This window comes from Ambystoma mexicanum, chromosome 5q (assembly GCF_040938575.1).
Source record: "Ambystoma mexicanum isolate Mex_15411 chromosome 5q, UKY_AmexF1_1, whole genome shotgun sequence".
Classification (NCBI taxonomy): Eukaryota; Metazoa; Chordata; class Amphibia; order Caudata; family Ambystomatidae; genus Ambystoma; species Ambystoma mexicanum.
The window spans coordinates 989,827,424-989,853,512 of NC_090933.1; the positions used below are offsets into that span (position 1 = coordinate 989,827,424).

Genomic DNA, 26,089 nt, shown 5'->3' on the forward strand with positions numbered 1-26,089 from the left:
GGTGAATCTCTCAGTTGGATGCTTATTAGGCATTGGTTTGATGGTGCTATTAAAGGTATGTTAGTATGGGAAGAAGAGTGCTATGTATCTCAACTGCAATAACCTTCCAAAATGTACAGAATCAATCTCAGTTAAAGTTATTATGAAAATTTAATTTGAACTCAAATAGACACGTCCTTTCACACTCACATTTTACATGCAGTGTGCGCAACAAATAAGTGCTCTTGTTCTCACTCTCTGACAGATGTTTTTCTTGTGACATTTGGCAGGGTGGCAGTATACAACAGCAGCGTTTTCCCTCTCACAAATATAAGATATACAAACAAGTTATTCCAATAGTTCTTGGCACAAGTCACATTAGGTGCTGCCAAATTACACGTTACGAATAGTAGTTGGGATGACGTCATACCTGCTGAGCCTAATGAGGAGTGTGGCCTCACCCCACAGTGCAAAAGCAATCACAAGAGCCTGCCAGAATGTAGGATGAGCAGCCACTGACCAGTTGCCCACATGTCTACTTACTCTTGAGAGAGGAACCTCTGTTGGCTCATGAGACTGCAGTGCCCAACCTTAGAGGCCTGCACAAGCTGAAAGTGGTGCTTGCTGAGGTGTTAAGGTAACATTTTGACACAATCAGTTAGCATGAACTACGTACGCTCCCTGGGTACAAACCAAAGGTGAAGCCAATGGAAACTTTTAATTTTACTATAAAGCTGTCACAATGACGCATATGCTGCAGCCAACTGGTTGGTGTCCAGAGCGAGAACACCTGCTTGGTGCAATTCACCCACAATGTTACTTGGCATGGATCCCTGAGGTCAAATGGATATCGGACAGGCTGGCTCGCCACTTTTGATAACCCATTATTGGTTTAAATGTGGAGTGTTAATGTGGGCAAACAATTGATGTCACTCCACTGCGGCTGGTGGGTTTAACATAACAGAATTGGGATGGACACCTATGATTTGTCCTCTTACATCAGGGCACAGTAAATCACACAACAAGGCACTGTAACACCCCCGGGGTAGCCAGAGCCCTCACTGGTATTTTCACAATGGTCCATCTGCCAAGGTGATCTTTTAATGCAGGAGATCAACCTTCATTTCATCTTACATAAGAACAGGTGAGCAGAATGTGGGGGTGACCTTCCTATTCCCCAAAGCTTACCACCAGATCAATGTCTACTTGGGTACTTCGACAAAGACACTAAAGAAAATTCTAGGTTCCTTATAAAAAGCCCTGGAAAGAAGTGGTATCCCCAATATGTTGGTTCTTCGCCCATAGAGAGGTGTAAGGTTGCTTTCAGATTTTGTTTGACCACCCTGCCAGGGTATCCCATGCTAGATATGGTGAATGATGTGCCGAGCTTTAATAAACTAAGGCGCAGCTCCAGACAAGTCAAACATTAAGTCTAGCAAGGAGATGATCGAACAGTGTTTTGATCAGAAGCCCCATGGCACAAGCTAGAAAGAGGGTCACAAAGACCTTATAATTCAGTGTGCAGGTACAATACATGTGCCGAGCTTTGGAGACTACGTGCAGGGCTGTTGGAAAGACCAGAGTGTTAAACTACTTGGTTGACATCAGAGCCACTAGGCATCTCCCCACAAGTGGCTACTTGTCAGAATGTCCAAGTCATACATTCATTGTGTCAAACTAGCTGCTCACTTCATCACCTCAGACTAAGATGAGCACAGTCAGCCAGTCCCCCAGATGTACTTTAAGGATGATGGCCTGGCCAATAATAGCCTGATGGAAGGAGTTAACCGTTCCTCCATGACGACAACCAGGCAGTAGGACGACATAAGGATTCCATTAAGAACTAGAGCTAGTGTGACATCCTATATGTCTTGCTTGTCACAGTCAGTGCATCAAGGTATAGGTTACGACGATGCGTGAGGTAGCGGTCATCAATCTCTCCCAGAGTCCACGGTCCAAAATTGTACACTAATTAAGCATCAACTCCGGTATGACTGATGTGTGCAGCTTATTGAAGAAAAGAACATTTAGCACCCCCAGATTCCTTGAATGATAGCAAAGCAAATTGGTTGCGTCTCCCTCTCATGCTCACCGCAGCCATTCTTCGTATATAACCTGAAGCAACCTTACACAATGTAAGTATATCAGACAGGCTGCCTCGAATAAGAATCCAGTGATTTCCTTCAGGCAGGAGACAATATGATATTGCTAAAGAACAAATTACTTGCATCTCGGTAATGTTCTTTCTGATTGATGATCCTCCAACGGATTCATCATCTTTGATATCCATCGTCCGGCACAGCTGCTCTTCGGAAACGTATCTACCACCAGGGGTGCAGCGCGGTCCGAGTCAACTGTCAGATGCCTCTATGTGCCCCTTGCCAGACAAGACATTAGCCCAAGTATCTATAGGAGGCCCCATAAGGAACAAGTTACTTGTTACTATTGCTCTCCATCATGGGTCTGGCATGGATTCACATGCTCATTCCCCGTCATTATGCTGGGAATCCTTGATAAAAGAAAAACAGTTTCACTTTCACTTACCAAACTGCATTTCTCCCATAATGGTTTGTTGTCTCCATGACTATCAGTCTGGCTTCAGAGCTGCCAGGAGCACTGAAACTCCTCTCCTGAACATCCGTGAAGACCTGCTCTCTAACCTTCCCTCCAATACCTCCTGCGCCCTCATCTTACTTAATATCTCTTATGCCTTTGACACGGTCAACCATGCCATCCTGCTCAACTGTCTCCGTGATAACCTGGGTATCACCGATCAGGCCTGGGCTGACCTCTTTCCTCTCCGATCGACCCTCCCAGGTCCAATTTGGGTCCTTCCTCTCCTCCATCTCTACTTGTGGTGTTCCCCAGGGGGTCTAACCTCTCTCCCTGGCTGTTCAACCAATACCTGCCACTTCTTGCCCACCACATTGTTGCTCTCTGCCCCATCTTTCAGTGCTATGCTGACGACACCCAGCTCATTTTCAGGCCCTCTTCCGTCTCCCACCTGTGAGGCTAAAAACCTCAGGGTCATCTTCGACTCCACTCTCTCGTTCTCTTCTCACATCTCTGAAGACACTAAGGAGTCACACTACCAGCTGCACCACCTCAGAGGTATTCTTCCTTTCCTCTCCTTCCCACAGAAGCTCACTGTCTCCAGAGTTCTGGTTCTCTCTAGGCTGGACTACTGCACCAGCCTCTTTTTAAATATGCCTGCTTGTACTCTCCGCCCTCTGCAATCCATCCAGAACAGGACTGCAAGACTTGTCCTTGGCCTCAAGGAGATCATATCTCTTCAGGACTGAAATCTCTGAACTGGCTCCCAATGGCTGTGAGGATTAAGTTCAAAACCCTCTGCATTGTCCACAAGGCCTTCTGGGGCCTCAATACCTCAAACTATCCCTTCCTAAATATCTTCGTTCTCGAGCTCTTCGCTCCCCTGCCTCCAACTCCCTCAGGGTCAGTCGCTTCTCCAAGCAACACGTTGGTGGTAGATCTCTTTTTTCGGCTTTGGCCTCCCTCTGGAGCAGCCTCCCTGAAACTTGAGGAGAACCATCTCGTGTTCCGGAAGCACCTCAAGACCTTCCTCTTTGCTTTCCCCTGCTGAACGCCTGACTGAAACTGCACTGGTCACCGGACTACCCTCTGATCTCAGGCCCAGGTCCCATCCCCTGCCAGCTGCACACCTGCACTTACTCCCGGGCAACCCCTGCACTTGGAGTCTGTTTCTGTATCCTCACAGTCCCCACCATCTCTTGACACTTGATGTCTACACTTACCCCTGCACTTGCCACTAGCTGGCCGCACTTTTACCTACTGTTTTTATTTATTCCATTTATTTTTTACTGTTGATCCTATGTATTGCACTGCCCTCTCCACCTACCCGCACTTTCCCTCTACCCCCTGCACTTGCGCGATCTCAATGTCACCTTGCCGAGTAAGATCATTGTCTCTGTCTTCTCTCTGTGCCCCTACCTTGCCTCGTTGCGCTTTGCAACACTTGTGTATAGGCACGTTATAAATGCCATATCATAAACCAATCACTGTTCTCTGGGTCATAATGCCCCCAGCCAAAGACAGTCCTCTCCCTAAGCCCCTCCTCTGGCAGCCATCTTCAGATTTGGTAAGCACGTAAAGTGGCAGTATGACCAAGAAGAGCCAGAGATGGGAAGGAGGGAGGATTTTGCATTTGGATCCATGCCAGACCCATGCTGGAGTACAATAGTTACAGGTAAGTAACTTATTCCTTCTCCAGCATGGGGTCTAGCATGGATTCACATGCTCATGAATAACGAATACACAGCAGTACAACATTACAAAACCACGCGAGGTGGCAAGGCTCAACAGAATCAATTCACTCTTACCTATGTAACAGACTCACCTCAAGCCAACAGGTTGCGTAGTACTGCTTGCCCGACTCTGAACTCCTCCCTGGAATCCATGTCGACGCAGTAGAATCTCGTGAAGGTGTGCGTGGACCTCAACGTAGCAGCCCTGCAGATGTCAAGCAGGGACACACCAGCCAGGAACGCCATTGTTGCAGTGATCGCTCTGGTGGAGTGGGCTCTCGGACGGCCGGGCAGTGGTCGGTTCGTCAACCGATGACAATGCATGATGCAGCCGGAGAGCTATCTTGAGATGGAAGCCTTATACAAGGCCTTCCCATGGTTCACAGGACCAAAGTTCACAAACAGATGTGAAGTCTTTCGAAAACTCTTTGTGCGTTCCACATAGAACTTCAGGGCATGAGCAATGTCCAGCGAGTACAAGGCCTTCTCAACCGAAGGTTAAGGTTTTGGGAAAAAAATAGGTAACATCAAAGGTTCGTTGAGGTGGAATTCCGACTGAACCATCGGCATAAAAGAGGGATGTATCCGCACCACCACCCTCGATTCGTGGAAAGTCAGGTATAGTTGTTTGCAGGACAGGGCTTGTATCTCGCCCACCCTCCTGGTGGAGGTGATGGCCACAAGGAAAGCCATTTTCCATTAAAGGAACTTTAGAGGGGCCTGATGCATAGGTTCGAAAGGGGGCCACTCCATGAGCCTCATCTGAACCACATTGAGTTCCCATGCTGGGGCAGGCGCCTTCATGCGCAGGAAAGATCAAAAAAGTCCTTCAAGCAACTCCTTGACGAGCCGATGAGACCAAAGTGAAGATGTTCCTGGAGACCTGCTGTAGCAGGAGATAGCCGCCAGATGTACTTTGATCAAGGCATGCGCCAGTCCTGCCTTGTACATACATTGGGATTCCAAAAGACAGCTAGCGAAATTATTATTTTGCCCAAATAGTGAAATAAATTCAATTAGTTTTTTTGTTGAGTATCGTTAGATATCCCAATTATTTTAATACCTTTGTAGTTAAAGTAAACAGTCAGTCGCAAAAGAAGAAAAAGAAAAAAATAAATTCTTTGCATTTTGTTTATTTCATGCTAACAAAAAAGTATATAGAAAATACTTTTTTAAAAAAGGAATTAGTACAAGTGATTTAACAACAAAAAGTGTAAAAAAAGAATTGTTGAAAAGTAAGCAAAAACATTACACGTTTAAATAGAAAAAGACAATAAAACAACATAGAAACAATCTATAATGTTGATTGTAGAAATTTGATTATTTGAAAGTATTCAAGGTCTTTCAGAGTCTTGATTATCAGAGGGATAATCTTCTGCGACCGGCACCACATAGCGAAACGCTTCCACTTGTTACCGTAGCCCTGACCTTGGCGAGGACCTCCCTGCAGTCTACCAGGCAACTCATACCCTCCAAACTGTAGGGCTGCAGGAGCCAAGTCCTCAGGTTGAGCGATCCTGGGCCGTGATGCAAGATTGTGCCTTCTGCTCTGGTGAGAAGATCCAGTACCTCTGGTAGATTGACTGGCGGTGATGATGAAGAGTTGAGAAGGTCCGGGTACCAGATCTGACTTGGCCAAGCATGGGCGATGAGAATCATCCTGCACTGACACTGTCGAGTGTGTTGATGACTCGTAACAGGAGAGGCAACAGAGGAAACGCTTACAGAAACATTCCTTTTCGCGGGAAGGAGAACTCGTCCCACATGCTCCTCAGCTGATGGAATCTGCGGGTGAATTTCTGGCATTTGGAGTTTGCCGTCGTTGCAAACAGATCGATCTGGGGCCTGCCCCACTTGACGAAGATGCAGTCCACCTGGTCCTGCCAAAGTTCCCACTTGTGGCAGGAGCATAACTCCCTGCTGAGGGAGTCTGCAGTGGTGTTCTCGACTCCCGCTAGGTGAAGGGGGACAAGGAACATTTCTTGTCTGAAGGCCCGGCACCACAGTTCCTGCGCTTCACTGGAGAGGGCCAGGGATCGAGTTCCCCCTTGTTTTTCGATGTAGAACATCGTGGTGGTGTTGGCCATGAAGATCCTTACCACCATGGCAGATTGAAGGAAAGACTTGAGGGCCCAGAACACTGCCCGTAGCTCCAGGATGTTGATAAGGATATCCTTCTCCTCCGTCAGCCACAGGCCGCTGCCGTGCAGACATCCGGTGTGGGCTCCCCAGCCTTCCAGAGAAGCATCCGTTGTGACCGTGTCCTGGAATGGAGGAGTCTGAAATCCGTGTCACAGGCAATGTTGGAGCAGTAGCCCCACCACCTTAACGCCCAACGGAACTCGTCATCCAGAGTGATCTTGTCCGCGAAGTTTCTGGACACTTGCAACCAGCGAGCATCCAGGAACGCCTGAAGAGGTAGCATCTATAACCTGCAGAACCGGATGAGGTAGATGCAAGATGACATCATGCAGAGCAATGACTTGATGGTTCGCTCCGTGGACTTCATCGAAAACAGCCGCTGCACCTTCCCTTCAATGGCCGCTACCCTCTCCTCCGAGGGTGACGCCAGGCAGGACACCGTATTCAGTCTGGCTCCCAGGAACAGCGCATTCCGCAATGGTGTCAAGCAGGACTTTGGATAATTGATGGAGATTCCCAGATATGGCAGCAGCTTGACTTCCGCCCACCTGTATCCGACTGGCAAGTCGGGAGTAGGCGCAGATGAGCCAGTCATCGAGGTACAATTATACGTGAATGCCCCGTAGACACAGATGGGCTGCCACCGGTGCCAGGCACTTTGTGATCACTCTGGGGCCGATTTTAAGCCAAAGGGCAGGGCCTTCAACTGGTAGTGCTGTCCCTGCACTAAGAAGCGTAGAAACTTGCAGTGTTTCTTGTGAAATGTGCCGCCACGTGACCATGCTGAATTTCGGAGTCTTGAGGTACTTTTTTCGACGTCGCAGGTCTATAATGGGCCTTCAGCCCCCCTTCTTCTTTCTTACAAAGAATTATCTGGAGTAGACTCTGGTGCCCCGGAGTCGCCGAGGAACCAGAGCCGAGGGGCGTGCTGCTCCTGACTGGCCACGGGCAGGATCCGAGGTCACCTGTGCTCAAATTCCAGGGTATGTCTTTGGGCAAGAGCGTCCAACACCCATCTGTTCATGGTGATCTTCATCCACTTGCTGATGAATCTGGTCAACCGGCCTCCCAACAGGTGCACAGGTGGGGGCCTGATGCCATGTCCAGTTCATGCGCGATTCGGATTCCTGCCTTGCTGGTGACAACACTGACCTCCTCCTCCGATGCCCTGGGAACAGCCTCTGTAGGCTTCCTGGGTCATGTGTCTGGAAGGCTGATGGTACAAGGAGGAGAAACCTTTTGACAACCTGCCTGACTTTCCTCTGGAGGAACAAAAGGAAGAGCAGTGCTGTTGGAGTGTGCCTAGGGGACGGGGCATCTCTGTATCCGCCTTGATGACCTGTAGTGACTCGGTGACTGCCTTTCCGAAAAGGTTATCTCTGTCGAAAGGCAGGTCCAGTACCTTCGTTTGGACCTCCTGACGGAAATTTGCAGCCTTCATCCAGCCTTGGCGACGAAGGCAGAACACTGTTCCCCATCTGGCGGAACCCTGTGTCGGCAATGTCCAGCACCACTGTGATGGCGTGATACAATGCTACCTCTCCCTCCTGGAAGAGGGTGATCGCCTCCATGCTCTTGTTGTCGGGGGGAACTCCAGAATAGGCCCCAGCTTTTACTACAGCTCCCTGTTGTACCTGGCTAGGATCGCCAGTGTGTTGGCCGCCTTGATGGTGGACATCAGAATGTAGATTACCTTCCTCCCCAATGCGTCCAACTTCTTACCCACCCTGTCCAGAGGGACTGAAGACGGCGAGGACGTGTTACACTGAATCTGGCAATGGTTGGGACTTCAGGCACTTGTGGGCAGATTATGGTCCCCGGTACTTCTTCTCCAGCCTCTCTCTCTTGGTTGGAGCCATGCAAGGGTTCTTCAAGAGGGCCAGACCCTCCTCCCACACATCATCCAGGAGGGGCACCGCCAAGATTGTCTTCATCTTGGCCTCGCGCTTCTGCTACAGGAAACCCTCCTTCTTCCTGGTCTCATTGGGCACGAGCTGTAACAGCTCGGATGCTTTGACGATCATAGAATGGAACGATTCCACCTTGTCCTAGGCTGTGGGGTCCGCTGCCCGCTCCGACGATATTGTTGTCTTGGCTGTATCCATCCCCGTACCCATGTCCAGGTATGCTGGGGTAGGTGGGACCTGACACAGGTGCGGAGGCTGAAAAGAGTGCATTGTATGGCGCTTTCCTTTCTTCATCAGCGGTTGATCAGGGTCCAGGGGGACCGATGGAACAGGCTCCTGTGGCATCCTCTTCTGGATCTGTGACACCAAGGTGTGGAGGGTTGATAGGATTTCCAGAGACACATCCCTTGGGGGAACTGGTGCGACCGGAACATTGGGCCCTGCACCCTCATCGTCTGTCCTCTTCCATGTCCACGTGGACCCAAAATCCTCGTCCTCCGCATATGAAATTTCCATGGCTTGAGCCACGGCCTGGGACTGATCTGGGGCCTCCTTGACCCCCATTTGTTCCACCCTAAAGGGCTGGAACTGGGTTCTGAGGGGGTGTCCCCTTCTCCATAGTGCCGGCAGACCTTGTCAAGATCACCATGGTGGCTTTTCACCTCAAAGGTCGGGGTACCTTCAGTGCTGTGGGGGCTACCCTCTCAGGGTCAGCCGCTTTAACTTTCGAAAGTGCAGCCGCCACCAGCTATATCGTCGAAGACTTTTCATGTGCCGCCTGGGCCTTCTTGGGCAGCTCGATACTCTTCTTGGCCCAGGTCCCCTCCCCTGCCAGTTGCACACCTGCACTGCCTTCCTGGCAATCCCCTGCACTTGGGGACCGTTTCTGTATCCCTACAGTCCCACTACCAGCACTTTACACTGGATGCCTGCACTTACCCCTTTCACCTGCCACCAGCTGGCCGTACTTTTACTTACTGTTATTTATTCTATTATCCCATGTACTGCACTATCCCCTCTCCCTTCTCCCATGCACTTTCCCCTCGTCCCTTCCATGCACTTGCGCGATCTGAATGACACCTGGCCTAGTAGGATAGTTGTCTCCGTCTTCCCTCTGTTTTCCCTTCCTTGCCTCGTCGTGCCTTGAAACACTTGTGTATAGGCGCGTTATGAATGCCATATCAGATCATATCATATATCTTCTCCTCATTCTGCGGATTCTCTGGCTGCTTCTGAATTTTAGCTGAGTTGGACGACTCTCTTCGAGGAGGAGCTCAATTGCCGGCTGGCAATGGAGGCGGAGGGTGATGTTGATCATGCCCTGCCTGGTGTGGCACCCGCTTCGGCAGCGACCCCGGAGGACCGTTCTTGCGGTCCTTGGCTTCATCCTGAGGCCCCACGGATGAGGCGCCTTCACTGGACTTAGAAGCCCGCTCCTCGGACGGACCGGCCTTGGGTGAAACATGCCCCAGCTCAGGGCATAGGGCAGAGGCCTTGGCGTTCAGCCACTCCGCCAGTCCACTGTGCCTATCCTTTGTCGCCTTCTTGGAGAATCTGCGGCAAATCACACAATCCTATTCCTTGTGGTCAGGCTGCAGGCAGGAGAGGCAATGTATATGCTCGTCCGCCACAAACAAGTTCCAGAGCCCGCACTTGGTGCAGGGTTTGAAGAGGGATCTTCCTTCTTTCTTTTCCTCTTTCATGGTCGGAGGGCGCGAAGTAGGCTCGATGGCTGTTGGGAAAGATTTCATATTTGAATGCAATTTTCCCTCCATGTGTCAACCCCCAAACTTTTTGCTGCTGTTTTACACCATTGACTAAACTTTGCCAGAGAAGCACAGCCCTCAGCTGCACTCCTCTGGGCTTTCGCTCACTTTTTATGGGGAAACTGACATGCCCTTAAAACAGTCAGTAATGGGAGGCTTTGTTTCCCTTAGTCCTTTCCTCATGTTGCAGCTTTTGTGCAACATATAACCAGTGTGCAATGTAATTTACCTTACAGCACAATTGGGTCTCTAGTCTTTCCAAAGACCCTAGAAACACTCACGCGACTTTTTATGAACTGTGCAGATGTGTCATGAACAGGTCTGGACCAGCTATAGTTTTCTTATGTTTCTAACCCTTTCTTGCCATGTTAACCGCGTTTACCGTGTTTGGCACGAATAGGTGGCCTGGCTCCAAAATGGCCATGCCACAAGGTTCTTTGTCCTGTCCTTTGGCCATCTTGCCCCTTCACCTCCCCCATGTCGAGTCGACCCGGGTCAGTCCTTCTTTGGGCATGCACTTTCCCGCAAAACCGAATGCTTTCTCGGGCTTCTGCATGTCTTGTATGTGCGCCTCCAGGATGTGGGCTGGGATGTATGTTCCCAATACACATCCTGGGTGCCAGAGAGTCTGGAGTGTCCTGAATGCCTGGGACCACCGTGGCCATGATTGGCCCGTGTATGGAGTGAGTGTTTGTGAGCAGATCTCCCATTTGGTCCTCTCCGTTTTGGCGCAAAGGGAACTTTGGATAAGAGGAGGCTGAAAACACCACTACCACGTCGATCTCCGGAGTTCACACGAACAAAGGCTAAGGAGCCAAGTATCCTGCAACAAGAAGCTGAGTCGAGGAACCGCTGGTGACCCGCTGGAAGGTTTGTAACCCTGAGCCTGCTGTAGTCCTGTGTTACCCCTCTGCCTCTGATCGTCCTAGAAGGTCTGCGAAGAAGCTTCGACCCATTGGAATAGTGGGATCAACTATTCTCGGCACCTTCAACAAACCCTGCAAGTAAGCCTCTTCGGAAGTGTCCCTGGGCCAACCAGTGGGCTGACCAGCTTACACGGGACGTTTGCTCAGTTATTGCCGTTGTTGCGAGGAGGCCCTCGAAACTTGGTATACTGCTTACTCTGTGTCCATGGCACCCTCACACCGAATTTCGTACACTTGGCATTCCCAGGTCTGAAGTGAGACGAGTGCGCCCGGACCGGAGTAAACACGGTTACTGTGTTGCCCTGCGGTGGCACCAACCTGTGCAAGTTCACTGGATTTGTGACCCCCTTACCCCTGAAGCCTGCTGCAGTGGAATTGGGCTGATTCCTCCACCCGGAGCAGAGAAATTGCCACTGTCCCATTTGGGAATCCCCGCTGTAAATCGGAAACTACACAGTGTCGAGACGTCCTGATTATCGCATTTGAACCTGCCAGCGAAGTGGACTGTACTGGCAAAGTTTGGGTCTGCCTGTGTCGGGGACTGGTGAGTAGCCCTTACCCCAACTGGTGGCCCCTAGCGCAGGAGCCCACCTTTACGAACAAAGTTGCCCCTGAGGGCCCCTTTTCTTTCCACAGCTATTGCGAAATAGCGATTTTATCCCGCACTCTCAAACTGCCTCTGCCCCCAAGTGGAGGTCCTGCTTGAATAGTGGGAACTTGTTCTTCATCGCCTTATCCACCTTCCTGAGCTGCTAGAGACCCTTGAAGAGACCCTATTTCGTCCATTGGCACAAGCGCGTGCATGTGCTATTGAGCATAAGGCTCCTCTCTTCATAGGGCTTTGACTGCCTCTTAGCTAGGTATATTCTCGATGTGGAACTAGGTCTAAAGATGACTTGCACTGCCTGTTTTCCTCTCCATCTAGGTGGTCTACATATTTTGTGCTTTTAACCCCTTAAACCGCATTGGTCTTGTATACATATATTCTTGATTATGATGTATTAGTTTACTCTAGTGTTACTGTGATTCTTTGCTATGGTCTATGTTACAAATAAATGTGTCTATATTTTTAATATAACACCTGTCTGGAGTAATTTTAAGTGTCCTTGCTTTGTGTGCTCATTGTGAGCTTTCAGTCACCCTCACCCCTCTTGAGACTTAGTCTTGACCGCCTGCCATAGCTACCCTGATTGGCCTGGCTTCTCCAGAGGTTACCCGTTCCAAGAAACTAGGTTGGCCTTCTGAACCTCTGCCCCTCCAGGTCAGAGTTCAGAAATCCTTCTTCACAATGGGCTTCTGGAAACTTTGACATTCTTAGCCATTGAGGGGCACTGAAATGGATCCCTGCTGTCGGCAGATGGAGAGAAGAGTACACAGGCTCTTTTGGACCAAAAATAGACATTTTGCCGCGAAAAACTCAAAAAAATCCTAGAAGTACCTTGCAGAGCAAAACTCGAGGACTCCCAAAACTGAAGCGTGTGGTACAAATATGAAGAGGAGGGGCTTATGGAGAGGACCGTCATTGGCTGGGGCAGTATGACCCAGAGGACAGTGATTGGTGTAAGGGAGAAATACAGTTGTGAAAGTGAAACTGTTTTTCTTTTACTGAGGATTCCCAGCTTGATGACGGGGAATGAGTATGTGAATCCATGCCAGACCCCATGCTGGAGAACCTTAGTTACACACTTTTTCCTTAGGAATCTGATGCTGTAGGACAGCAGAACCAAAGTGTACTAGCTATCCGACGAGAGGAAAAGGTAGAGGGGAATGAGTAATCTGTGGGAAGAACATCCATCAGAAGATCATTATGGAAAGGTAAGTAATTTGCTCTTCTAATGTATTCCTTCCTCCCACGGGTTCCTCGCCTTTGATGGACTCCCCGCCCCCCCCCCCAAGTAGTAAAAAGACCTGGAGGAGGGAGGATAGAAAGGACACCACCTAAACCAGAAAACTCTAAAGGCCAGCACTGCCAAAACGAGCATCCTGACCCGACAAAGAATGCCAGCAGTAATGTATAGCGAACATGGGCAAAGCAGCCCATGTAGTCACCTGAAAAATTGCCCGAACAAGGAGTCTGTGTTGCAGAGCTGAGGTGGCAGCCAGTCCCCTGGTGGAGCATGCCCTGAGACCCTCAGTCACCTCCTTATCAACCAGATCATAGCATTCCAAGATGCAGAAGATGATCCACTTTGACACAGCCGGTTTAGTCACAGCCCTGCCAACACAGGCACCAGCAGAACCACAACGATCAAGCTATCTTTCCTGGGCTCTCTCATCAGAGATGGCCGTGTCCAGCAACTCCAGGACCACCTTCTATGGGCCCAGTATGGAGTGATCAAGATCATCACGGACACGAACAGGCATAGCCTCCTGAGGTCCAGCGGAATGACAGGGAATGGCTGGAATGCATGTAGCAGGTCAAAGTTCTTCTCGAGCATCCTGTCGAGGAAACTCCCTGCAGCAAAACCACCTACACTTCCTGTTTACACTGGAAGTGAAGAGATCCACTTGAGTAGTTCACCAACAGAAGAACATCTCCTCCAGAATATCCTGACAGAGTTCTCACTCATGGGAGGCCAAAGACTTTCTGCTCAGGAGGACATGCACTATCACGTTCTCCTTGCCGGCCAAATGAGCGGCCATCAGAAACACGCGGTTTTCCAGAGCCCAGAACCACAATTGCATTGCTTCTCTGCACAGAGGCAAGGAGCCAACACCATTTTGTTGAGGTAGTGGCATGGCTACTATGTTGTCCGTCAGATGCAACACAGTCTTGCCTTGTACAGAAGGGAGGAAAGTGACCAGGGCCAGCCTGATCGCTCGCAAATCCAGTAACCCGATGAGCTCCTGGCATTCTGATGGCATTCCGACCACAGGTCGCTCGCCATTAGATCTTGGAGTTGAGCACCCCACGCCTTCAGTGAAGCGCCTATGACTAGAGTCAGTTGGGGTGACTACAGCAAAACAAAAGTGGTGATGGCCGGAAGGTTTAAAATCAATCGTAACCTCTGGCATTTCTCTGGGCAATGCTTGGTAGAGGATAGGCGCGTGATAAATAAACTCAAACTTCTCTTCTCAAGCGTTTTATCCTTCAGAGGTTGAGAATAAGCCCCAACGTCAAAACATTTTTTCACCAGAGTCCCCAAGTTGGGTCCAAAGGACATTGCCCAGAAATTACATATTTAATGCTGGGTTTTTCTACTGTGCATCCACCTTCCATTGTTGAAGATACACATGGCGCTTGGCTGCCGTAATTGTGCATCCAGTGAGAGCTGATGCTGTGATTATGTCCATGCTGTATATGTCATAATTTGTATTAACTGGTCTATATATAGCAGTGTCTCACTACAATTGCACTTGTCCTCCATTGTACATTTGCTGCATATCTTTCAGCAGCACCTATGCAGTGTACACCCGACACCTGGCTTTAAGGCTGCATCTACTTTACGGCAGTGGAATCCCAAAGCACTATGTCCTCTGTCGCTATAGATGGGTTGTTTGTTTTCACCTTTGGACATAAAGTACAGGACCTTTTTAGGATCCTGGTACTCCCTGGATTTGGTATTCCACAAGGTTTTTTTACTAATGGGGACCTTGTTGTATCGCAGCACGTTGTACCAACTTAGGAAATCTGTCTCTTCTTCATGGTGCACCTCCTTGGCTGAAAGCTTTGATGTTTCTCAGTGTGTTTTAGGACAGCAGGTCCAGCTTCTTGGGTATATACGGACCTTTTGCATCAGGGTCTTTAACCCCTTTCCTCAGTCTGGTTTCCGGTTACTCCTCTACTTGGTCACAGCCTTTGTTATAGTCTATTGCTCTTTTCACTTAGCCTTGGTTTTAAGCAGTAATGGTAAGGACTCCCTGGCTCATTTGCGATACTCCTATTGCTGGTAATGGAGTTCCCAGGAGTGGTACCCTTGTTCATGTTCCAGTCCATCCAGGGTAAGCGAGCAGGCCTCCGTTCTCTGACTTTCTAGGGGTACCTTGACCCGAACTTCATATTACTGTGCCTGTGGTAGGACTTGCAGGTGAATTCCCCTATTCTAACTAACAGAGAATGGCACACCCAGCTTTACAGTCTACAATAACAACTTAAATTGAAAGCTCCAAGAACAGAGCTCAACAGTTACCTTCGATCCATGTCCTGGGCTCATAAACTCTTACTCACTCCTCTTCAACAACAGAGTCTCTTTAACCAGATGAACCTCATTCCTGCATGCTCACAAGCCCTACTTGTGTCACCCTGGCATACAAACTCATTTTCCTGCTGTCTCCAGGCATCGCCCACTAACACTGGGGACAGCAGAAGGAGCTGTGATCTATGACCATGCCCCAACTTGCTCCTCCCTGGTATCGCTCGGACCACTGGGCACGCTGACCGGACGCCATTCTGGGAACAAAAAGGAAGACTTAGGGGCAGGTAGTGTTCTTACTCGAGGGTATAGCCGGGAGGATTTGAGGGACACCTGCAATGCACAAGTTACCTTTTTCATTTTGAATATTAGGTGGTGCCAAAGCACCACCTAAAAGCCACAACTATTGCATTAGATTACATCTAGGAGGGAGATGGCATAAGAGGAGGGACACACAGCCTGTTCGTGTTTTTTTGCTTATTTACTCACCCATTGACTAACCATCACCATGCTAATCCCCATTGCCGTTGCCACCCACTTCCTGCCCCTCCCTGTCCCCAAAACATTCTTCTGGGATCTCTGTGAGCTAACTTTATTAAGCTGTAACAGAAATATTTGCGCGTGAATTGACTGCCATTATTATATTAAAGCAGTCAGAGTTAATTTATTTATTTTATATCTGATAACGCGCCACAGGCATCCGGGCACCCACAAATACATATAACAGAGCAACAGCTTATAACATAGACAGACAATTAATTAAGGTGTCAGCAGAGGGAGAGAGAGGGTCCTAATGAAATAACATGGTCTTAAGCCATTTGCGAAAAGCAAACAGGCTCCTCTGTCTACGAAGCTCAACTGATAGTTCATTCCAAGCATGTGTTGCTAACACTGGGAAGGAACCTCCCCATCCTCGTGTTCTTTTAACCTTAGGGCAGATAAGCCAAAAAAGTATCATTAGATCTTGTGAAGAGGAGACTATTTTTGAGGTATACCGGTGCAGACCCACACAGACATTTGTGTGTCAGAGTAAGGATTTTAAAGGTGATCCTAAAGGCAACAGGCAACCAGTGAAGTTCGTTCCTAGCTAGAGTAATAAGATTCCTTTTAGAAACATGCTTGACAATTCGGACTGCATCGTTTAGTAGAACTTGGAGTTTATTTATACAGTTCTTAGTTGCTCTGCCTAGAAGTGCATTACAATAATCTATGCACGTGCATGATGGTAGCCCTTAGTAAGTTTTTGCAGTTCTTATTTGTGACATATGGTTTCACCAGCCGGAGTAATCTCAGGTGATATTGTTATTTATGAATGACGTTTTCCACCTGAGCCTCTGGACCAAATGAGTGGTTTATTATCAGTCCCAAGGATTTAATTTGAGGTAATGTTTTGATGCAGTGGACATCAACAGAAAATTCTGACTAGTGTTAGTCTAGCTTGAAGGGACCCAAAAATGAGGATCTCAGTCTTTGCACTATTCAAGCATAGTCAATTAGTTATCATCCACTTCTTGACCAGTTGATAGAGATTCTGCATATTCATTACATCCTTAGCATAATCCCCACTCAGTTCAATCAATGACGGAGTGTCATCAGCATCATTCGTGAACATGGCTCCTACTCAGTGCAGAATGTTGCACAATTGGCGTAAGTAAATGTTGAAGATCGCTGGAGACAGACAAGCTCCCTGAGGGACTCCGCAATCAGATATTCTTTGAGCGGAGGAAGACTGTCCCCAGCACATCCTCGTCATCCTGCCTGACAAAGGACCCAATCCACTCAACAGCCGATGGCGCACACTGACCTACTGAAGACAAAATTCATCAGGACTTTATGGTCCAAAAGGTCTAATGCTGCCAATATATCAAGCAGCATCAGCTGTCCTGATTTACACCTGTCCATTATATTGAACATCTGTGCTTCAAGGTCTAATAATGCACTTTCGGTGCCGTGATGAGCCCTGAATCCAGACTGCCTCTGATGTAAGATATTCGATTTTTTCCAGATGTACTTGTAGCTGTATAGATGCAACTCTATCAGCAACTTTCAGAAGGAAACAAACATTTGTAATAGGGGTCCAGTCCTGTCTTTTTTAGTAGTGGGGTAACAACTACTTTCTTAATATCATCCAGGATGTTTCGATGGATGAAGGTTTAACGAGTCAAAAACGGTGCAAAGGAACCAATATTGTTAAGCACAATTTTAGCAGCCAGCTAAAATTCGGTTTCATTAATGGCTTAATTGGAGCTGTAAATGGGCTACCCGTGTAATAAACATGTGTCAACCAAGTTTGCATTCAGCCACTTGATTTATAAGCAGTATGCGTGCCCTTCACTGAAATAATGTGAAAAACCAGCACTGGCAAAGCCCACAGTTTTGACTTGGGAATAGGTATTAGATAGGCATTTGCCAAGCACTGCTATTATTTGCCCAGATACATCATTTTGCAGATGCAACCATTAATGGCCAATTAGTACGTTTAGAGCAGCTCCTGTCAAACGCCTTTCCCATGACAATATATAAAGCCACAACTATTGGCACTGCCAATGCTAGTTCAAATAAGAATACCTGCATTGGTGAGGGAGGGGCGCGAGGCAATGCATTCTTCTAAATGTGAATTCTCAGAAATAAAGTATGTTTCTCTACATTTTTCTGGTGGATCAGATAATGCAGCCTAAGGAAAATCATAGTACATATAACGAGTTGATTAATAGTGAGTGCAAATAAATCAGAAAAAGAAGGCTTTCGCCACAAGCATTACACACCCAAAGCGTTGAAGGTGGCGATGTGCTCCCACATGCTGTCTCCCTGAGCCGCACGGGGCTGCCAAAGCAACGCATCGACATCATGCCGCAGACAGAAGCAGGGCATCTCCTCCGGACTGGCGACCACTGAGAAAAGGTACTGATTGCTTCCAAGATTGACCTAAAGACAAAATGAAATGAAATGATGTTGCTTCGCTGCAAACTAAGGAGCCATCAATGCTCTTTCATTAAGCATTTTATGACGAAAACCACAGAGAATGCGAACGTTGGCAGAGCAAAAGCGAACAAACAATACGTATTGGCACGCACAGCACTTTCTATGGACCTACGGTTGCAGGTATTTAGTGGTATTGGTCTATAGCCATTATCAGAATTCAAAGGTCTCTGCCCCTACAAGGTACCATGTATGCCAGAAAAAAGGCGTGCATTGGATATGCAAATCTACAGAGTACTCACTGGGATAACATGTTTAGGATAAATACCCTGGTCGTGATTCATGGAATTATTTGCGTGGAAAACGGGGATCTATCTGCGTGCCATTCTGCCCGCAAATCCCTGTTTGACAAAAGAGGATTTGCAGGCATAACGCCAGGCAAATCCCCGTTTTACACGCAAATAATTCCATGAATTCTTAGAAACTCGGAGATGACATGGCTGGGATAACATGGGTTGTTTTATTTAATTAACAACAAGGCGCGATACGCTTCTCCTCTCCTCCCATCTACATATATGTCATCATGCCGCCAGTTCAAGGATAGTGTGACTGCATGCTAACCGATAAACGTGTACCTTTTTCACTGCAGCAGCAGGTTTTGGGCTAACCAATAACGTTCAAGAATGGTGATATAGCACATGAAATGGGATGTTTTATCGGTGGGACCTTAGATAGAGAGCTGTCCATTCAGTAGTTTTGCCCATTGTTGAAAGTACGGTGAATACTGCTAGCTTACTTAAATATAACTGTGCCCATTGCCTGCATGTATGGCGTTTACTGCCTGATTACCCGAATACATTTGTGCTCATGGTTGAACGCATAGGGCATACTGTTAGCCCAATCAACATATAATTGTGCTCACTACTGCCTGGTGCAGAGTGCAAGCCTATATAGAATAGAGTTATACTTAACAAGCCTACCACAGTGTCAACATAAGGATAGGTAGGAAAAGGACCAGTGCTGCCCCTAGTGGTGTTAACATAAGATCTTAGGCATTGCCACTCAAAGCCCCTTACCAGACTCCCACTCTGTCCATGTGCTGGATTCCCTAGTGAGATCTGTAAGTAACCTACCCCACTCACAATAGGCCCACCTGCCCTAAGCCAGTCTTCCTTGTGCTCCATCCGGGAACCTAAGCTGCCCAGATCCAAAGAGATCCCCCCCCACCCAGACTTACTTCCTGCCAGCCCTGCTCAGTCACACTCCTTGCCCTACTGCCAGGACACCTACTGCAGCTGTTAACCCCTCTCTCCAGGCAACCTCCAATCCACACAAGATTCCAGACCCACAAGACAACACTCGGCTACCTACCTGCCCTATGCCCCTCGGACAGAGAAATCAACAGCTTGGTACCCGTTTGGGTCACACCCTCTTGTCACTCAAGAAGAATCAAGGAAAGCGACGTGCCCATACCTACTCCTATGTCATCCATCCCCCCCATCCACTACAAGGATACTAGGTCTCAAAAGCCCACAAAAACCAGAAACGACATCACAACCACTTCTACCCAAATCCAATGTGCTCTTAACGTGCATTCCTTACCAACGCATGCCACAGAGATTCACGATTTGATTATAGACCATCCCATCGAAAGAACGTTACCAGGTAAGAGAGTAAGTTGTTCTTCGAGGGGATTGGGTCCTCCGACGTATTCCATATCTAGAATGCCCAATCAAATTGCGGAGCAAAGGATCGCCTTGCCAAAGGCCAGATCCTGCCCACGGATGGAATTGAGGGAGTAGTGACGTACAAAAGTATGGACCGAAGCCCAGGTGGCTGCATCACAGATGTTACGAATAGGAACACCCCTCTGTAGGGCAGTAGAGGCAGCCATACCCCTGGTAGAATGGGCCCGCAAGCCGACCGGTGGGTCCTTACCCGCCAAGCGGTAACACTCAGAAATAGCCAGAATAATCCAGCGAGACAAAGTCTGCTTAGTAACAGCTTGTCCCAAATGCTTTCCAGCGTAACCAATGAAGAGTTGATCGTCCACTCTGACCCAGCACATGTGTGAAATATAAAAGCTTAAAGTTCTCCTAGGATCGAGCCTATGGAGCCTCTCCTCTTCCTCACCAGGATGTGGAGGAGGATGAAATCCCGGAAGAACAACCTTCTGGCCTAAATGAAATTCCGACACCACCTTCGGAAGAAAGGAAGGACGAAATCTAAGGACAATCCTGTCCTTCAGAAATACAGTGAAGGGTAGCTTAACTGAAAGTGCCTGTAACTCACTCACTCTGCGAGCGGAAGTGACCACAACCAAAAATACAGTTTTAAGAGTTAACAGTCTCAAAGGGCATGAATGCAAAGGCTCAAACGGAGCACCCATCAGAAACTTGAGGACAAGGTTCAAATCTCAACCGGGCACCTGGAAAGCTGACAGAGGGAACACATTAGTGAGCCCTTTAGAAACTGAGAAATTAAAGGAATTTTAAAATAAGAACACTCTTCAGACGAGCGCTAAAATATTGACAGTGCCACCAGGTAACCTTTAACAGTACCCACTTGCAAGCCCCTGTGGGCTAAAGAAAGCAAAAAAGACAGAACCACAGGAATGTCACATGCAAAAGGATCCACATTCTTAACCCTGCACCAGTCGCAGAACTTTCGCCAACGGCACAAGGACTTTGTTGCGGGCCTTCTGGCCGAAAGCAACACCTCCATCACGTCTTCAGGGAGGCCCCAATCCTTAAACCTCAACCTTTCAGAAACCAGCGTGAAGGTTGAGGGATCTGACCTCTGGATGGAGAACCTGACCCCCTCCTGTGAGAGCAGATCATCTCGGTAGGGAAGAAGACATGGAGGGCAGATGGACAAGTCGAGAAGGTCCGGGTACCACGTCCTCTGGGCCCACGCCGGAGCAATGAGGATCATCCGGGAACCAAACCTTCATAAACTCCGCAGCACTTGCGGGATGACGGGGACTGGAGGAAACGCGTACAGCAGTGGGAATGACAACTCCACCACAAAGGCATCTCTTAAGGCTCCTTTTGGAGGAAATTCCCACAAGCAGAACCTTTTGCACTTCCGGTTGACACTGGAAGCGAAGAGATCCAGTTGAGGGGGTCCCCCAAAGGGTGAAGATCTCCAGGAGAATCTCCTGAGCCAATTCCCACTTGTGAGAGATCGCGCTCTTCCTGCTGAGAGCGTCCGCCGTCCCGTTTTTGTCTCCGGCCAGATGAACTGCCGAGATCGAAACTTCCTGCTAGATTGGCCAGAACCAGAGCTGCATCGCCTCCCTGCACAGAGGAAGTGACCCTGCCCACCCTTTTTGTTGAGGTAGTGCATGGCCACTGTGTTGTCCGTCAGGATCAGGACATTCTTTCCTCGCACAGTCGGCAGAAAAGCCTTCAGGGCAAGCCTGACGGCCCTCAGCTCCAACAGATTGATATGGAGTCTGGACTCCGACGGTGACCAACGACCGCTGACTGTCAACTCGTTGGCATGAGCTCCCCATCCTGTGAGGGATGCTTCCGTCACGATCATCACCTCCGGCCAGGGTAGCCAAAAGTGAGCCCCCTTCATCAGATTGCCTTCGCCGGCCCACCACAGAAGGTCCTGGGCGACCGAGGACGGCACCTGAACAGGGTCCGACATCCTGCCGGAGGACTGAGACCACTGGAGCTTCAGTGCCCATGGCAAAGATCTCATCCGCCAACTGGCCTCTGGCACCAGAAGAATGCAGGATGCCATGAGGCCGAGCAATCTCAAGAACTCAGAATGCTGGGAGACTCTGGGCAAGTTGAAACTTGTGCACCATCTGCTGAATGTGATGAGCCCTACCCTGGGGAGGAAAACACTGCCCCAGGGACGTGTCGAGCACTGCTCCGATGTACTGGAGCCTATGAGTTGGTGTCAAATGGGACTTCTTGAAGTTGAGGGAAACGCCTAGCTTGTGGAGTGAGTGGCAGGTGACTGACAGATGATCCAGGACTTGCTTGGGAGAGCGCACCTTGATCAACCAATCGTCCAGGTAGGGGTAGACGTGAATCCCCCCCTTTCCTGAGATGTGCTGCCACCACTACCATGAGCTTGCTGAAGACCCTCGGGGCAGAGGTCAATCCGAACGGCAGGACCCGGAACTGAAAGTGTGAGTCGCCAACCGCGATCCTCAGGTACTTCTTGTGCTTTGGATGGATCGGCACATGAAAATAAGTGTCCTTGATGTCGAGAGACACCAACCAGTCCTGAAGTTGAAGGGCCTGGAGGACTTGAGAGAGAGTAACCATCTTGAACTTGTTGTTCCTGAGGCGTTTGTTCAAACCACGCAAGTCCATGATGGGTCTCAATGCCCCAGTCTTTCTTGGAAATCAAAAAATAAGGGGAATACCATCCCTTGTTCCTCTCTGCTACAGGGACCAGTTCTATGGCGTCTTTCTGCAGCAGGGATTGAATTTCCTGCGCAAGGAGCGGATCCAGACTCTTCAAAGAGAGATTCCCTGGTGGATTGTCGCAAGGCCTCTGCCGGAAAGGAAGACAGTAGCCGTGGGCTATGATCTCCAGAACCCACACATCTGAAGTAATGGCACGCCACTCTACAAGATGCTGCGCTAGCCTTCCCCCAACCAGCGAACCATGGGACATGGCCTCGTGACTGAGCTGAAGCGGCTGTGGTGTTGCCTGAGGGCAAAGAGGCAACTGCCCGAGCGGCCTTGGCACCTCGAGTACCTTGTTTTCTACCTCTGGCACTCCTACGGTGGCCCCTTTGACTGGCAGCTCCTCTCGCTTTACCAAAGGATGAGTAATAACGAAAGGAACCTCCCCTCCATTGCTGTCCCCTAGGACGAAAAGGCAGAGGTTGTCGAACTGCAGTGCCCAACGACTTCGCTGCAGCTTTGGAGGTCTGCAACCTCTCAAGGCTCTCGTCAGCCTTGCTGCCAAAAAGATGTTCACCATCAAAGGGCATGTTGAGGAGCCGGGCCTGCACATCAGGCGCAACCCCAGACTTCCGCAACCACGCAAACCTGCGTATTACAGTGCTCGCCGCCATGGACCGGCTGACACAATCTGCCATGTCCAAACATGAACAGCCTCACACATGGCATCCTTGCCATCCTGGACCATAGCAAGGAAACCATCCCGTTTGTCCCCTTCGTGAATATGTTCAGCCGCTAAGGAAACACAGTTCCACAGAGTGTGCGTGAAACGTGACGAGGCACATACGGAGTTGGCCGCCTGAAGCGCCATACCCGCTGAAGAAAACACTTTCTTCGCCCAACCATCAAAACGCTTGTCGTCCCCATCAGGAGGGATGGTAGGCACCAACGCCTGCTTTGCTGGGGCCATAGCTGCCTGTACCACCAAACTCTCCGGAGTGGGGTGCTTGATCAAGTAGCAGGGGTCGCTACTGGCTGGGTGGTATTTTCGCAGCAAAGACTTTCCCACTGCCGGGAGACTCTTCGGAGCAGTCCAAGCCGCCGCCACCCTCCTATGTAGAGCCATATGGAACGGCAGTACCGGGTCAGTTGGTGGACCTTGGTCGAGGATATCTGTAAGGTCATCCTGAAGAAAATCCCCTGGGGGAGCAGACCACCCCAAGTACTCGGTGACCCTAGACATAAGGCGCCGGTACGAGGAGTCGGCATGAGTGCAAGGCTCAGGCCTACAAAACTCCACCTCCGGAGAGGTGTCCAGACCACTGGCGTCGTGCAGGGACTGACGCAGGTCCTCAATTTGGCTATGGCCCGAGAGAATCTCATTTGGCACCGTATCAGGAACCATGCCATCATCAGAGCTCTCATCCACCTCTGAAATGTACTCAAGATGGCGGTAAGAGGGCACAGAATGGGGAACAAAGCCATGCTTGAACTTGGCCAGAGCCTTTCTAGGGGGTTCCATCATGCCCCGGGGCACCCCCGTCAAAACAGCCTCGATAGGTGTCGAGGGCGTGAAGTGAATCAGCATCAATGCGGAGCCGACGGCGTCGACACAGGCCTCGAGGGCGGAGCCCTGAGCGTGTCCCAGGACAGCCTGGGCGCCGATGGTGTCGACTTCTTCGGAGGCAGAGCCTCGAAAGAGTCCGTCGACGACCTCGGCACCACAGGCGGCGACGTCTTCCTCAAAGACACCACAGGTGCACACAGTCTCGAGCGCGTCGAGGACCGGGACCTGGAACGGGCATGACGAGAACGATTCCCCTTGTCCGAGCGGGACCTTTCCCGCAAATCGTGCCGACCACCCGAGCCCGAAGGCGTACGAGCGGCGTCTCTCGACCGATCACGACCGACCACACTCAGAGGCACGGACGGACCAGTGCCCTGCGATTCGAGAATCGCTAGCATTTTCTTACCGAAGGAAGCCCATTCCTCCGGCATCGCATGATTGGTGGGATAAGCGACCCGCCAACGGGTGGAGTCCTCGGATGAGGACGGGGAAGGCAACTGATGACGGCGCTTCCGGGAGTGCCTCGAAGAGGCAGAGGAGTGGCGGGACCTACTCCGGGACCGAGACCCACTGGACTTCCGACGACGATGAGGAGAGTCGCCCCTCGAATCGTCCGTTGAAAGCCCCGCAGACCTCTACTTCCGTGGTTTGGACACCTTACCTACCGACAGTTTTTTCTTGTGCTCCCGCAAGGCTTTGGACGTAAGCGACAGGCAGTCGACACAATCATCTGTGTCATGGGCCTCCCAAGGCACCATAGGCAGGTGTTGTGCGAGTCCCTCACCGACATCTTGGACTCACAGTCCCTGCACTTCTCAAAGCCCGGACGTGGGGTGGAAGACGAGGTAGACAACACGAAGGATAACTTCACAAACTAACAGGTTTGAAGAACCGATAAGAACAGAAACTCCAAAGAGTCAAGGCGTGCGAGATCTCCGAAGCGAACACGTTCGCGGAAAAAACGGAACTGAGGCTACGGGCGTTGTGCGTCCTACTTATAACATCCAGTGACGTCAGCCGTTGGAGGAGGTCCTCGAGCGAGGGCGGTGTATCGACGTCATCGACGCAGGACGCAGAAAGATTTTCCGAAGCAGCACAGCTGTGGTGATTACTGTCATAGATATGGAATATGTCTGAGGACCCAATCCCCTCGAACTATAACTATAATAAAACTATAATGATCCACATCATCTATCGCCCTCCAGGTCCTCTCCTTTACTTCCAAGGTAATCTTTACCTCTTAGGAGACAATCCAAAAAACACTAGCGCAATACTTCTAGGAGATTTTAACCTTGGTTTCAACGACCCAAAAGACAAGAAAGGTAAATCCTTTGCTAAACCTGGGTTTTATCCATAGAGTCAACAACTTGACTCATACCAAAGGTCGGATATTAGACTGGATAGAAGATCTTAACTGTGTGGCTGACATCAGTTCTAATACCCCACGCCCCTGAACCGACCATCTTTTGCATTTCCACATACCTTTCGGATCCTCCCCCAAGCACAGCTCACTGTTGCGGCCAGCCTTGGCTAGTTCAGCACGACTCCTCACCAAAGTCATGATTACACCGCTCCTAGGGGCCTCAGCCTTAAAACCACTGTTCTCCAACAATCCATTGGAGCTTGTAGATTTCTACAATGCCACACTCAAATAAGCAATTGATGCCATTGCTCCCTACAGAGGAAAAGAGCTAAAAATATTAAACATTCCAACTCAACGACTTAAGATCCCTGAAGCGGGAGGCGCTTACTAAATGGCAATCATGCCGCACTTACCCCACCCTAGAGACCTAGAACACTATTGCCAAACAATAGAAAAAAGCCATCTTGCTAGCTAAACCCTGATCATTCAACCGGTGAATCGCTAATGCTAAATCAGAGTCAAGAGAATTGTTTGCAATATTCAAGGAACTGGTGGTTCCCCCAAGCAATACCCAACAGACGGTGAAAGATGAAGTGTGGCGCAATAATATTCAACATGCCATGTTGAATAAATCCACATCCTCCAGAATGAAATCAACGTTCAACATAATGCCTTGCCTAAAGTCACTGTGCCCCCAGTACCAGTCGACAGCCAGGATAATAAGG

At 49.4% G+C, this 26,089-nt stretch overlaps 1 protein-coding gene across 3 annotated transcripts in view; it reads right to left on the reverse strand.

Annotated features, from left to right (window-relative positions):
• Positions 1–26,089, reverse strand: part of NUDCD1 (NudC domain containing 1) — a 1,249,938-nt gene that overhangs the window by 106,926 nt on the left and 1,116,923 nt on the right. For all 3 annotated transcript variants that reach the window (XM_069621511.1, XM_069621512.1, XM_069621510.1), the window contains one exon: positions 17,905–18,064. In XM_069621511.1, the coding sequence (XP_069477612.1) occupies positions 17,905–18,064 (160 nt within the window). The remainder of the gene's footprint in view (positions 1–17,904; positions 18,065–26,089) is intronic.